The sequence below is a fragment of the Denticeps clupeoides genome, chromosome 10 (assembly GCF_900700375.1).
Source record: "Denticeps clupeoides chromosome 10, fDenClu1.1, whole genome shotgun sequence".
NCBI classification, from domain to species: domain Eukaryota; kingdom Metazoa; phylum Chordata; class Actinopteri; order Clupeiformes; family Denticipitidae; genus Denticeps; species Denticeps clupeoides.
This window is the reverse complement of record NC_041716.1, coordinates 2,278,018-2,290,437: the sequence shown is the minus strand read 5'-3', so window position 1 is coordinate 2,290,437 and position 12,420 is coordinate 2,278,018. Positions and strand designations below refer to the sequence as shown.

Below are 12,420 nucleotides of genomic sequence, written 5' to 3'. Positions count from 1 at the left end.
ATGCTCCGACCCCCGGTTCGTTACGGGCGCCAGGGGACAAATAGTCGCGTCTGATCTGAATAATCTGCACAGAGACGTTTTATTGATACTCCGACAGCGGGTGAAGTCTCGCGAGAAAAACGGGAGCCAGAACGTGATTTGGTACAACATACTTTAGTGTTGTTTTGGGGTGTTTTTGTTCAATGGGGATTATTATCACGTCGCACACAAAAAAAACACGTTGTGAGTTTCTGCGTTGAACATATTACGGATAGTAAATCATAGTCAGAAGGAACATCTGTACATCTATAATGTAAATACTGTTTCCATGGTGACCGGACGCTAAACACAGGTCCCGAGCCGGAAAGGCTGCAGTGTCGCTCCGTCCCGTTATTCGTTGGTAAGTTGACCTCAGTGTTACGTTCATGACTTACCTTCATTTTCTCGGCCAGTTTTTAATATCCCATCTATTTAAATGTAGTGTAAAGGCTTTTTTTTACTATTTTACTTCACTATTACTTTTTTTACTACATATATATATATATATATATTGGATACTTTCCGAATGTGGTCACCATTCGGTGAGATCATCGTAATGAGAAAGTGAAAATGACGTGATTAAAAGAGTTTTTGTGGCGACAGCGGCATGGCTGATGACGTCACACGGCTGGAGCGTCGCCGCGCGGCGGAAGTGGCGCGCCGCGGCCGGATCTTCGACGTCAGGAGGCGCGTGATGGGCGTGGACGTACCTGCGCTGGAGCTGCAGGTGTCGGAGAGACGCAGGCGGGAGGAGACCGAGGTGGGCGTGGCCAGAGCTCTCGGTAATAATCATCATCATCATCATGACAATAATCATAATCAGAAATGCACGGCGAGATGCTTATTGGAGACACTTTATTAACCTGCAGATTCACAGCACCAAAATTGAAATTGCCACCCGATGTATTGTATGAAGGACAGTTAAAGAAACGTAATTTAGTCTATGAAAGATAAGACAAGATAATCCTTTATTAGTCCCACACAGCAGAAAGTGGACAGCAGAAGATAAGAGCAGCAAGAATAAAAAAAAAAAACACTATGTATTTATCTGTTTATTTTGTGTGTGTGTGTGTGTGTGTGTGTGTGTGTGTGTGTGGATATATAACTCTATGGTGTATTGGATGTGTATGTTTGTTAGTGTGGTCAAAAATAGAATAAGTCAACTACAAGTAATTGTGTACGTGATATATGCATTTTGTCAACAAATTTAGTGACTTTTATTTTACAAAATTACCTTCTGTGGTTGACAAAATGTAATTTGTAAAAAAAAAATACTCTTCATACTCTACACCCAGCCATCTATTCACAAAATGGCATTGGCAAAAATGGCAAAATGTGACCGCTTCCTCTTTCGATGGAAAAAATTGTGTAAAATCATTTTGTCGTGATATAATTAATTTTAAGATAATCAAAGTCCTTATTATTTGTGGCTGAGAATGAATTTTGTGCATGGAAATAAGCACTCGACGGCCACCGGTCCCTGGTTTCAGGGTTTGGTTTCGGACTATGGTTAGTCGGTCTCAGCAACTCTACACCAGTAAAGTGCTGCAACAAGCTAGGCGTGCCTAATAAAGTTACTGACAAGTGTTTTTTTTTTAATAATATTATTAATCAATTTTCAGATGCTTTAAGCTTGTCACATGACCAAATGTACATACAAAAGCAAAAAGACGAGGAAGAGAGGAAAGCAGAACTGGCCCGGGACTTGGTACAGTACCGAGCTGTTCACCAGCGCCCGGAGGATTCCCTGGACGCCGACCTGACCTGTGACCTTAAGGGGGCGTCCATGATCGCCTTCTCGGTCCCAGAATGGGAACTGGGACCTGCCAGCATGCAGGTCTTCCAGGTCTGTCGCTGTTTAATCGGCTCCGGAGGGCGAGTCGGGGGCTCTGGCTGTCGCGTTTATGCCACTTTGCGTGCGATGCAGGGAGAAGGCCTGAGAGAAGAGGACAGCCGGAGAGCACAGATGGAGGAGACTGCGAGGACACTGAGGGCGCAGAGGGAGGAGAGCGCCAAGCAGAGGCGCGAACGCAAACACGAAGGTCCCACGCACACGCCTCGCATTCCGCCGTGAATCTACTAGTGCTGCCGGATGCGTGTGATGCATGGGTGGGTGTGTTACAGAGCTGCAGGCGGAGATGCGGATGGTGCAGGGCGACCAGAGGGCGCTTCGTCTCCAGATTCTGGAGGCGGAGTGCAAGCGAGCCGCCCGCGTCGCCCTCAGCAGCTTCAACCGAGCCCAGGTACTCTACTCCCAGTCGTCCAGATGCCGGCGCAAAACATTCATCGTCTTACTCAACCGAGCCAAGCACATTTAAAGCATATAGAAATAATACAGAAAAACAATAAATACAACATCACAATCAACAAAAATCATCATGATCAACAAAAAAACTGTAAAAATAGCTGGGTTTTCAAAAGTGGCTAAAAAATAAAAAGCGAAGGATCCTGGCTGATATTTGTCACGTCCATGCGGGCATGACGCGGCGGGTGAACGGAGAGGAGGACGAAGAGTGACGAGGAATGACGAGGAATGGAGGACGCTTTCACCTGACATCACGGAACAGGGGTTTAATGGTGAATCACAGGACAGGGGAGACATCCGAGACGTAGACACTGGTGAACACGGAACATAACTTCAACGACCTGACAGCGAACAGAAACGAACAAGGCAGCTTTATACAATTGACACAGGTGAAAACGATTAGGGGACATTACACAGGACAACAATTAAACTCCGGTCCAGATCCTGGACCGGAGTAACCCCCATTTCGGACCGGATCCTGACAATATTTACTGGCAACTCATGAAAAAGCTTCAACCTCGTTTCTGTTTTTACACAAATGGCTCCTGAATTTTTGTGGCTGCCACTGATGTCAGGGTGAGATGGACTGATACTTGAAAACTTGACCTCTGACCTCCCACCTTTGTAACCCTGCAGGCAGAAGAAGTGAGGGAGAGACAGAGGAAGGGGAAGCAGCTGAAGGAGGCAGAAGACCGGGCCGAGATCGCGCACACGGTGACCTCTGACCTCCTGACGGAGTGCCCCGACAGCGCCGTGAGGCCCGGGCAGGAGGGTGCGGCCTGGAGGGTGCTGACGGACCGCTGGAAAGGGCTGACGGCGGAGCAGCGCGGCGCCATCCTCAGGGAGCGGGAGGAACAGCGAGCGGAGGGAGAGGTGCGCTTGGGTGCTTTTTCTCGTTTTTTTTTTTTACTCCTCGGACCGCCTTTCAATTTGTGCAATTACACCCCATCCCTCGTTCAGAGGCGGAGAGCGATTGACAGGCGGAGAGAGCTGGCCTGGGACTCCCAGTGGCAGGAGCAGGGCCGAGCGCAGGAGGAGGCGGAGAGGCGGTCCAGAGAGGCGGAGAGAGAGCGGAGGAGACAGATGGACAAGTACAACCAAGAACTGTCCCTCAGCCAGCGGCGGCAGTAAGCAGGCCCATTTCTTCTTAACCGCGTGACTCCAGTGACCCCCTCAGTGGTCTGAGAAATTCAACGTGTACACCAGGGTGGTAGTAGCCTAGTGGGTAACACACTCGTATATGAACCAGAAGACCCAGGTTCAAACCCCACTTACTACCATTGTGTCCCTGAGCAAGACACTTAACCCTGAGTGTCTCCAGGGGGGGACTGTCCCTGTAACTACTAACTGTAAGTCGCTCTGGATAAGGGCGTCTGGTAAATGTTGTAAATGTAAATGTAAATTGGGCGAAAACAAGAAGCTGCTCTGAGATTCGGTCGTGTTGAGCCACTTATTCTCAAGTTGTAGTGACCAGGACAGTAAATGCTGCCAGAACCTGTGTGCTTTCTTCTTCCGTGCACATTTCATATCTTTATATGTTTCATATGCCCTACAATGCCACATGTCAGCATCCACGGTCATAATAATGTTGCACGAGCGTACATTTTGTGTGCAGGGCCCAAATTCTGATGCTGCTTTCTTTTTTTCGCCCTCTGCGCAGTCAGCAGTTCCTGAATAAGCGGCTCTACACTAACCAGGCCACGGACCACTACTTCAGCCAGTTCAACTCCAGCTCCCGCTGACCCACCACTGCCCGGGACCAGCGTTTCCTCCGCTGTCCTCATAATAATTATACATGCAAAAAGACATAATTACATGCTGAAGTAAATCCATTGGAAAGAGAAAAAAAAACAGCTGTTTGGCATTTGCTTTTTAAATTTTTTTTTATTTATTATGTAATTACGTGTAGTGGCTTGTTAATTACACTTATACAGAATCAATCCCCGTCAGTGTGTAACACCCTCCCACCCAAAAAAAAAAAAAACTGCCCACCCAGCAACTCCACCCCAACCATATTTGCCCCATCACATTGTCTCAGATGAACCCAAACTGTACCCACCCAGCAACGGCACTATAAAACAACGCACTTCACTCAAGCCACTATCGTTCCAGCACACCCACTCCCACTCTCGTCTCTCTCCCACCGGATCCTCTCGGGAAGGGAAGCCAGTAAAAAGCCAGCAGGAGGAAGGCAGTATAATGCATATCTGTAAATCAACGTCTCCCGCCCACCACCGCCCTGGAACTGACAGCGAAGACGACATCTAGCAGCAGATCGGTAGAATATTACCAGGTCATTAGCTATTCCCGTACGAAAATAGAGCTTCTAAAAGGATTTGTCCTGAGTGTGTCCCTACGGATAAGCACAGGGCAGGCGGGACTCCCCTCGTCCCTCATCTCAGACCATCCAGACAAACCCCGCAGGACCTGATGTCATGGCTGAAACCTCATGAGCCGGCGGGTTGAGCAGTGTGTGTGTGTGTGTGTGTGTGTGTGTGTGTGTGTGAGATTGAGGCCACCACAGAAACAGATACACACGATACTGCAACTCAAAAGTTGTCGGGATAAAAAAAAAAAAACTCTCACGGTCAGAATCTGCATCAATTTATCACGTCCAGGGCGACGGCCAGATCTTCTTCTTCCTTTTATTTTTCAGACATGTAACGATTAAGATCATCAAAGCAAACAGACTCACAAATTACAAAAAAACCCTCAACTACTGGCAACACTAAACGATCTGGAAAGTAACTAAAACCCACACAATCTTTCTCAGCTTTATGTACATTCAATGGAGTCTCACCGATTCCCCCTTTACACCATCACCAATCGTCCCCGTCCTAACTAAAGGGAACATAGTATTTGGTTTATTAGTAAAAGAGACACTTCTTCCCAAAGCCTCGTGTGGCGTACATTCTCAACGCTAGACAAGAAATGATTGTGTTCGAATATCGTTTTTTTTTTTTTTTTTTTTTACTTAGAAAAAGAAGGGTAGAAAAGGGAAAAGTGTGCGGGACATTCTCACTCACTGCGGAATAAATACTGGCCCATGCTGCGTTTCACTCTTTAAAGCACGGACGTCTATGGCTTCACACCGGCAGGACGGACGGACGGAGAGAGGGAACATTTGGATGCACGGTCAGAACACGAAGACGGATACAGGAGTCCACATAGAATGACAGGTTTGAACGGGGGCGATGACAGCAGGCACGGGACTATAATACTGCACGTCTGGACTAGGTTGATGGACGTGGCTCTATGTACAGCTTGCTATATAATGTTCTCCGATCAGATCTCGCATTCCAAAGCATTTACAGCTTTGCCGGGGCAAAAAATAGATATGTTTATATATATGTATATATGTATATAGGTTTTCTACTTAACAATGAACCAGAAACAAAGGTGCATTACATGTTTAAAAAAATATAAATCAGTAACCAAATTGTTCAAAAAGGGAAAGAAATAGAAATGAAAGAACCATATAATAAACGTGGAATCTTGCGGGAGCTAGCTTGTGCTGTCTGTATGCTTGGGATTTTAAGGCCCTCGATCTATGGCTGTCGTACCACCCCCCTCACTTCTCTGTCGGACGTGGTGTGAATGTTGCGAGTGGGAGGGGCTTTAAATGGGAGCGGGACAGAACGGCGCACGGCTGTCTCGTATACGGCAGTTACGTCCATCTAAAGTCAGGTCAACCTTAAGCAGTCCTAGTCAGTTGCAGCGTGTGTGTGCGTGTGTGTGTGTGTGTTCGTGTGTGAATTGCGGTGCGTCCGCAACCACGCCGGTTTCCATGGTTACCAGTAACGTGCAATTACCGGTAAAAATGCTGATTGTTCGGTTAGTCGTGGGCAAGTGGGCACGTGTGTGATTCCATATTTTGGTGCGGTCTGTTCCCCTCTCCCTCTCTCCCTCTCTCTCTCTCTCTCTCGATTAATCTAATATGGCCACCGAACTGGGCAGGCCGTGATTGGTGGGGGTGGCAGAGGCGGGGTTCAGGGGGGATCTTTCCTGCACCTCGGCCCCGTCCTTAACTGCACTGTACTGGCTGGCCAAGGACTCGTCCATGAAGACCTCGGTCTTGGCGCTGTGGCTGTTGCCGTAGTCACCCAGGTGGGTGTCCTCGCTGCACAGCTTGCTGTCGTCACACAGCGACGGCTGGCTGGCGGTGCGTTTCTCGTCGTTGTCACTTCTCGTGGGGATGCAGGGGGAGGTTGGGGAAGAGAGGACGAAAGAGTGAGAACCGTGGAGTTGCTACGTGGGGGTGTCATGCAAGAGGTATGTGGGGGTCTGAAAACATGGGGTCAGGCGCGAAACAAAAGATGGGGGGCATGCAGAGGAGAACCGAAGCGCTTGCAGCATACCTTTCTAGGGATCTGTAAAGCAAGCAAGGAGAGCGTTGGGAGAGAGAGGCGGGGACAACGTGAGCAATGCATCAAGGTTTAAAAATAACACATGGAAGAGGAGGGCGCAGAAACACACCTGTACTCTCCGAACGTGTCATCCTTCATCGGCCGCGCCTCCGAGTCCACCTGACCCTCCTCTTTGTCTTTGACTGGTTTAAAGGACAAGAGAGGGAGAGAGTGCTGTAAGACATCATCATCGGGACCAGGTTTACAAAATAAAAAAACTAGAAATCAGCACAGTTCCCCCTCGTCCCGGGTACCTGAGTATTTGCCTCCTTTGCTCCTCTTGATGAAGCAGAGGATGAGCAGGATCAGCAACAGCAGCACAACGGCGCTCACCAGCGCGATGAACCAGCCCTCCGTGGCGAAGTTGGCCGAAACCGCTTCCATGCCTTTAAATGAAGACATGCATCCGTCATAAAACTGAGATCTTGCCACTCTCGGCCATTCAAAATTCCATAACTAACTAGAATAGATTCTTAATACGTGAAATATGTTTAATATAAGTATATAAACAATGTGAATCCCTGGTGGGCTGTCATGACATTCATCATATGTCAATTAAATTGACGTATAGGGTGGTGAACCAGAAGACCCAGGTTCAAATCCCACTTACTACCATTGTGTCCCTGAGCAAGACACTTAACCCTGAGTGTCTCCAGGGGGGGACTGTCCCTGTAACTACTGATTGTAAGTCGCTCTGGATAAGGGCATCTGGTAAATGCTGTAAATGTAAAATGTAAATTTATGACAAAATATCTTCGTCAAGAAACCTTTTTGACCTGACGAGGATGAGAGGAGACGCAACGTAAATGCTGGTCATGTGACAATAACTATAACGAAATATATCAGGTAATACTGATGATGAATAAAAACGAGACCAAAAATAGTATACAAAATAAAAATGAGACTGAAATGTGCCTTCATGGTCATTTCCTCTGTTAAATTGCATTATTATTTTTATGCAGTCATAAAAATATTCAGAATGCGGATTCACGGCATTAATTCGATTTCAGGATACTTGTGATGGGTGATGGGTACTTGCAATGAAAATGACGACGCGATCTTTGGACGCACTTTCTTTACTACAAGCTAGGAAACAGAACGTGTGTCAAAAAACAAATCAGAGCATCTTCCGTGTCTGGAATAGATGTGGAGTATTCTTGAGTCTATAAGGCCACAATAATATAGTAATTAGATAACATTGTTTTAATTCTGAAATTAAATTCATAATTAAGAAAATGTTGTTTTTGTCTGTTCTACTCTGTACTACTGGTATCTACTGGTTTAAATAGAATTGTATTACCAAAAAAAAAGAGGCTAAAATACAATTTTCATTGTCATAAACATAAACATGGATAATTCAGAATAAATGTGACTAAAATTCTCAGACTTTCATTCGACTGAAACTAGATTAGAATAAAATGAGTCTGGATGTGACTAAGATTATTAAAAGCTAAAATTAAGACAGGCCAGCAAAAACAACCATAGAATTTTGGCCGATGCTAGAAGATTGGAAGTCCAGGTCATTATATAGGAATAAGCACCTAATACGCTGGGAGACTGGGTTCTACCTGTCCTGGGTGGACAACTGCCAGCTTGAATAATCCTCTCCTGGATCACGATATTTCAGCATCTATTGTTCGGGCCTTTCTAACAGCAGAGTATTCCCATTTTAATCATCTTGCTTGCTGTGAGCTCAACCTCAATTTCATCAGCTCTCACTGAGGGAGCAGAACCCCACAGACATGATTTAGAAAAGTAACTCATTACGACAGAAACAGGAGTCCCTGGCAGGTACCTGGCAGCGTGTCGAGCATGAAAATCAGACGCTAGAGGAAAGAAAGATCTGATTTCCAGGTGGTGGGTGTGAAAGCGACGGTGGGTTTGTACCTGTCCCGTGGGTTCGGACCTCAGTCTTCCAGAAGGATTTGTTACTAAAGATGAAGTCGAGTTTGTAGACAGACCCTGGCTCCAGGTCGTGGAGCTGGTAGAAGGACTGAGCCAAGTTCAGCTTGTCGGTCTGCTTCCAGCTCCCATGGCCTGCAGTGGTTCAAAAAGCTCCATTAATTTGGAACTAAAACTACGATTTTAAACAACAGAAACATTTGGTCCTGCATAAAAATTCCACTAAGCATTTTCTGCTGATTTCCAGTCCAGCTTTGATACCTGCTTATTGCTGACTAGTTACAAATATTGCATCGTATCTATCCCAGATCAGAAAAAATGTAGTCCATTGGTTCTCAAATTATGGTACGTGCACCACTGGCAGAACTCATGCTGAGACCTGCGTTGCTTCAGGAGTCCCCCGGATCATTATTATTGATAGTGGATGACAATCGGTTCTAAAAAATATTGGTATTAAACAATCTCCTGTTTCAAACTATGTATACAGTTGTTTACAAGGACTTAATTGAAAAAAACGTTCAGGACCTGATTTCATATTACTGGCCATGGCTCACCGTTCTTGTTGCGGTACTGGATGTGGAAATCCACGTTCATGTGTCTGTACTGTGACACCCAGGTTAAGTTGACTGATGTCTCTCCAGCCAACAGGCTTATGTTCTTAGCGGGAACTAATGCCAAAAAAGGGAAGAAGAACATTCAGTGCCCCAGTGCCACCCTGTCACAGCAATCATTGTCACAATTCAGCGTCAACTCTATACAGGGTGGGCCATTTATATGGATAGACCTTAATAAAATGGGAATGGTTGGTGACATTGAACACATTTTATAAGTGGTCAGAAACTTGTAAATAACTCATGAAATATTACAATTACATTAAAAAGCACACCATTGTTTTTCTTGTGAAATTACCAATACATTTGATGTGTCACATGACCCTCTTCCTATTGAAAAAACAAAAGTTGGATCCAAGATGGCCAACTTCAAAATGGCCACTATGGTCACCACCAATCTTGAAAAGTTTGCCCCCTCACATATACTGATGTGCCACAAACAGGACGTTAATATCCCCAACCATTCCCACTTTATTGAGGTGTATCCATATAAATGGCCCACCCTGTATATTAATTTACAAAGTATCCCTGATCAACAAACTGTAGAAATTCAATCAGGAAAAGACGAAAGAGTAATTGGAAACGTGAGAACCTCCATCCAGCATGGTGAAGCCCTCTTTGATGATGGGCATGCCCACGCCCACCCCGGTGCGGCCAGCCAGTGTAAAGCGGTACTGGCTGTGAGGGTCTAAATTGGTCAAGGTCCTGTGAGTGATTGTTGGGTCATCTATGTTCTCCTCCCTCATTAGGTTGTTCTCAGAGTCTGTGGCTAAAAGACATGTGAGGAGGATCATAAACCAAGCTTATGTGAACTTGAACTGGGTGTTTGTTTAGCTTGAGGAGACTCACTCTGTTGATAGCGAAGCTGGTATCCGATGAGGACCCCGTTTGGGTGGGTCGGTGGCCCCCAGTGAAGCATCATCTCCCTCTCTGAGTGGCTTTTTAGATCCAGGAAAACTGGCGGACTGGGCACTGTGCACACAAATATAATTGCTGGGTTTTTTTTTAATCAAAGGCTCTCAATTCAAAAGCAATAGCACACGTGTTGGGACCGTTTTCTATGTATCGTCCATCGCAACAATCGCTGTACTCACCCCCTTCTGGAGTCTGTATGGGCAGGGGATCGGAGGGCGGTCCCTCGCCTTTGGCGTTGTAAACTGTGACGCTCACACCGTAGTGTGAGTACGGCCTGAGACCACCCACCACCTTCTTCTCCTCGTTGGGACCCGTCTGCACCACCATCCTCTCCTCCACATGCCTCCTGCCCTTCCCTACCTTTCTCCTGTGTTCTTTGTGATGTTTGACCACCAACCCGTGGTAGTGCAGGTAGATCTGGACAGAAATGTCAGAAAAGCCTACAGATCATCTTCTGTTTCACCAGCTGTCACAATCCATTGAATCTTCATTGAATCTTCGTCTCAATTCAAACATTCTTTCAACTGTGGCCTAGAAAGTCCACAGGAAGGATGCTTCAGCCTTTAAATTGAGTAGTCACAAATCTCTGATTTACCCTCCACATGTTGCCATGCGTTGTCATGATCGTGACTTTTTTAATGCGCTTCATGCTCAATATTCAGTGTTCAGTTTCATGTTCAGTGTGTGTGTTCCTAATTTCCTGATTGTGTTCACCTCATGTATATAAATGTGTCTAGTCCACATCTGGTCTGTATTTTCTCATGTGATGTGTGTAGAAGGCCATGTGCCATGTTGTTATTAAAATCCATCCTTTGCGCCCTTCCTTCCCTGCCCTGACGGATTCCTGACATACTTTTATCAGCTAAATCAACAGCTATAATTATCCCTAAATGACCAAACAACCATGCTGTTGGTTATTGGACAGGTCAAGCTACCATTTGTGACTATTCAGTCAAAAACACACCAACATTGTCCTTTTTTGTTGATTGTAGGTCTGATTTAATGCTTGATTTCTTAGTTAATGCTTGATTTCTTAGTTAAGCAAAACAATGTGGATGTAAAGGGATTTAGAAACTAGTATTATCACCTTGTACCCCAACAGGTGTCCTCGGACAGTGGTCTTGTCAATGGCCGCCCAGGTCACTTCGATGGCAGTGCTGTTGAGCACATTAGCTCCCACAACCATGGGTGCATCCTTAGGAGCTAAGGTATGAATTACGACATACAAGATTACAACCTAAATTCTAATTCTAATTTTGTTGATCAGTCACAGTGGGTGGAGCAACTGAACCGACGCTCACCGTCTTCCCCAGAGTAGCCGATGGTCGGTTCAGGGTCCGGCGCAGAGCCAAGCTCATTGACCGCCTGTACTTTGATGTCAAAGGCGGTGAAGGTCCCCACGTCCGGTACCTCATAGGGTGGTGCTGTGGTGAAATTGTACTGCCAGGAAGGCCCACTGCCCACTACCTGCCTCCACAGGACCTTATACTGGAAATTCGGGCCATTGAAGTTGCGCCTGTCAATCTCCTGCCATCATCACGGAAGAGATCAAAAAGTTTTGAAATTTACTAAAGGCGAAATCTGAGGCCCATAAAACCGTAGGGGAAGGGGTGAGGGGTTCACTCACCTCCCAAGTGATCACAAGAGTGTCGGGGTCCACAGACACACTCCTTACCCCAAGGGGGTTGTGGTCAGGCACTGGAGAGAATGACCAGACAGGTTATTATTTTCTAAAGGTCACACTTGAAGGGAAAGTGAGCATTTATGGGGGTATTTATTGATAATATGGGTATATAATAATCATATACTGTCCGTCAGAGGGATGATGTCTTTTTTTCACCTGCTGCAGGAGTTGAATGAGGATTAGAAGGAGCGCTGGGGTCGCTCTTCCCAACGTCATTGATGGCGATGACCCGAAATCGGTAGGAAAGGAAGGGCTTCAGTGAGACCTGGGTGCGGTGGGTGTCACCGGAGACTCGCATTATCTCCTCCCAGCCGTCGGTCTCAACCTCGGTCTCCTCAAACTCCACCACAAACTCTGAGCAGAACACGAGCAGAGGTGATTAGATACGACGAAATAAGGAGAGAGGAGCTACTGATTGGTGCAGCGCAGGAGCAGGATCGTCTACCTAGCACAGGGCTGTTGTGGTCGTCCCCTGGAGTCCAGCTGAGGGTCACACTGCGGTCCATGGGGTTGAAGATCTGAAGCTGTGAGGGTGGGTCGGGCCGGTCTGATGGGAAGAAGTGGAGAGTCTGGATCACT

General features: G+C 46.4%; 2 protein-coding genes across 8 annotated transcripts in view; one reads left to right on the top strand and one right to left on the bottom strand.

The window, feature by feature from the left end:
- The first annotated feature begins 34 nt into the window (after window positions 1-34).
- ribc1 (RIB43A domain with coiled-coils 1) lies at window positions 35-4,126 on the top strand. Of its 2 annotated transcripts, XM_028994082.1 has the most exons (8): window positions 35-379; window positions 622-800; window positions 1,641-1,864; window positions 1,946-2,060; window positions 2,143-2,261; window positions 2,960-3,196; window positions 3,284-3,450; window positions 3,984-4,126. In XM_028994082.1, exons 2-8 carry the CDS (start codon window positions 626-628, stop codon window positions 4,063-4,065), a joined length of 1,119 nt encoding a protein of 372 aa, XP_028849915.1. In that variant the 5' UTR covers window positions 35-379; window positions 622-625; the 3' UTR covers window positions 4,066-4,126. The 2 variants fall into 2 exon arrangements, with proteins under 2 accessions (XP_028849915.1, XP_028849914.1); XM_028994081.1 differs by having other exon boundaries at window positions 1,641-2,060.
- Window positions 4,127-5,255: 1,129 nt separating this feature from the next.
- Window positions 5,256-12,420, bottom strand: part of l1cama (L1 cell adhesion molecule, paralog a) — a 31,476-nt gene continuing 24,311 nt past the window's right edge. For 3 of the 6 annotated variants that reach the window (XM_028993557.1, XM_028993553.1, XM_028993552.1), the window contains 14 exons: window positions 12,287-12,388; window positions 11,998-12,195; window positions 11,785-11,855; window positions 11,459-11,684; window positions 11,245-11,360; window positions 10,337-10,574; window positions 10,092-10,214; window positions 9,835-10,011; window positions 9,186-9,299; window positions 8,617-8,766; window positions 6,984-7,115; window positions 6,800-6,872; window positions 6,682-6,693; window positions 5,256-6,509 (listed from right to left, as the gene is read on the bottom strand). In XM_028993557.1, coding sequence (XP_028849390.1) covers window positions 6,251-6,509; window positions 6,682-6,693; window positions 6,800-6,872; window positions 6,984-7,115; window positions 8,617-8,766; window positions 9,186-9,299; window positions 9,835-10,011; window positions 10,092-10,214; window positions 10,337-10,574; window positions 11,245-11,360; window positions 11,459-11,684; window positions 11,785-11,855; window positions 11,998-12,195; window positions 12,287-12,388 — 1,991 coding nt within the window. In that variant the 3' untranslated portion in view covers window positions 5,256-6,250. The remainder of the gene's footprint in view (window positions 6,510-6,681; window positions 6,694-6,799; window positions 6,873-6,983; window positions 7,116-8,616; window positions 8,767-9,185; window positions 9,300-9,834; window positions 10,012-10,091; window positions 10,215-10,336; window positions 10,575-11,244; window positions 11,361-11,458; window positions 11,685-11,784; window positions 11,856-11,997; window positions 12,196-12,286; window positions 12,389-12,420) is intronic. The other 3 variants (XM_028993554.1, XM_028993555.1, XM_028993556.1) reach the window with 3 other exon arrangements.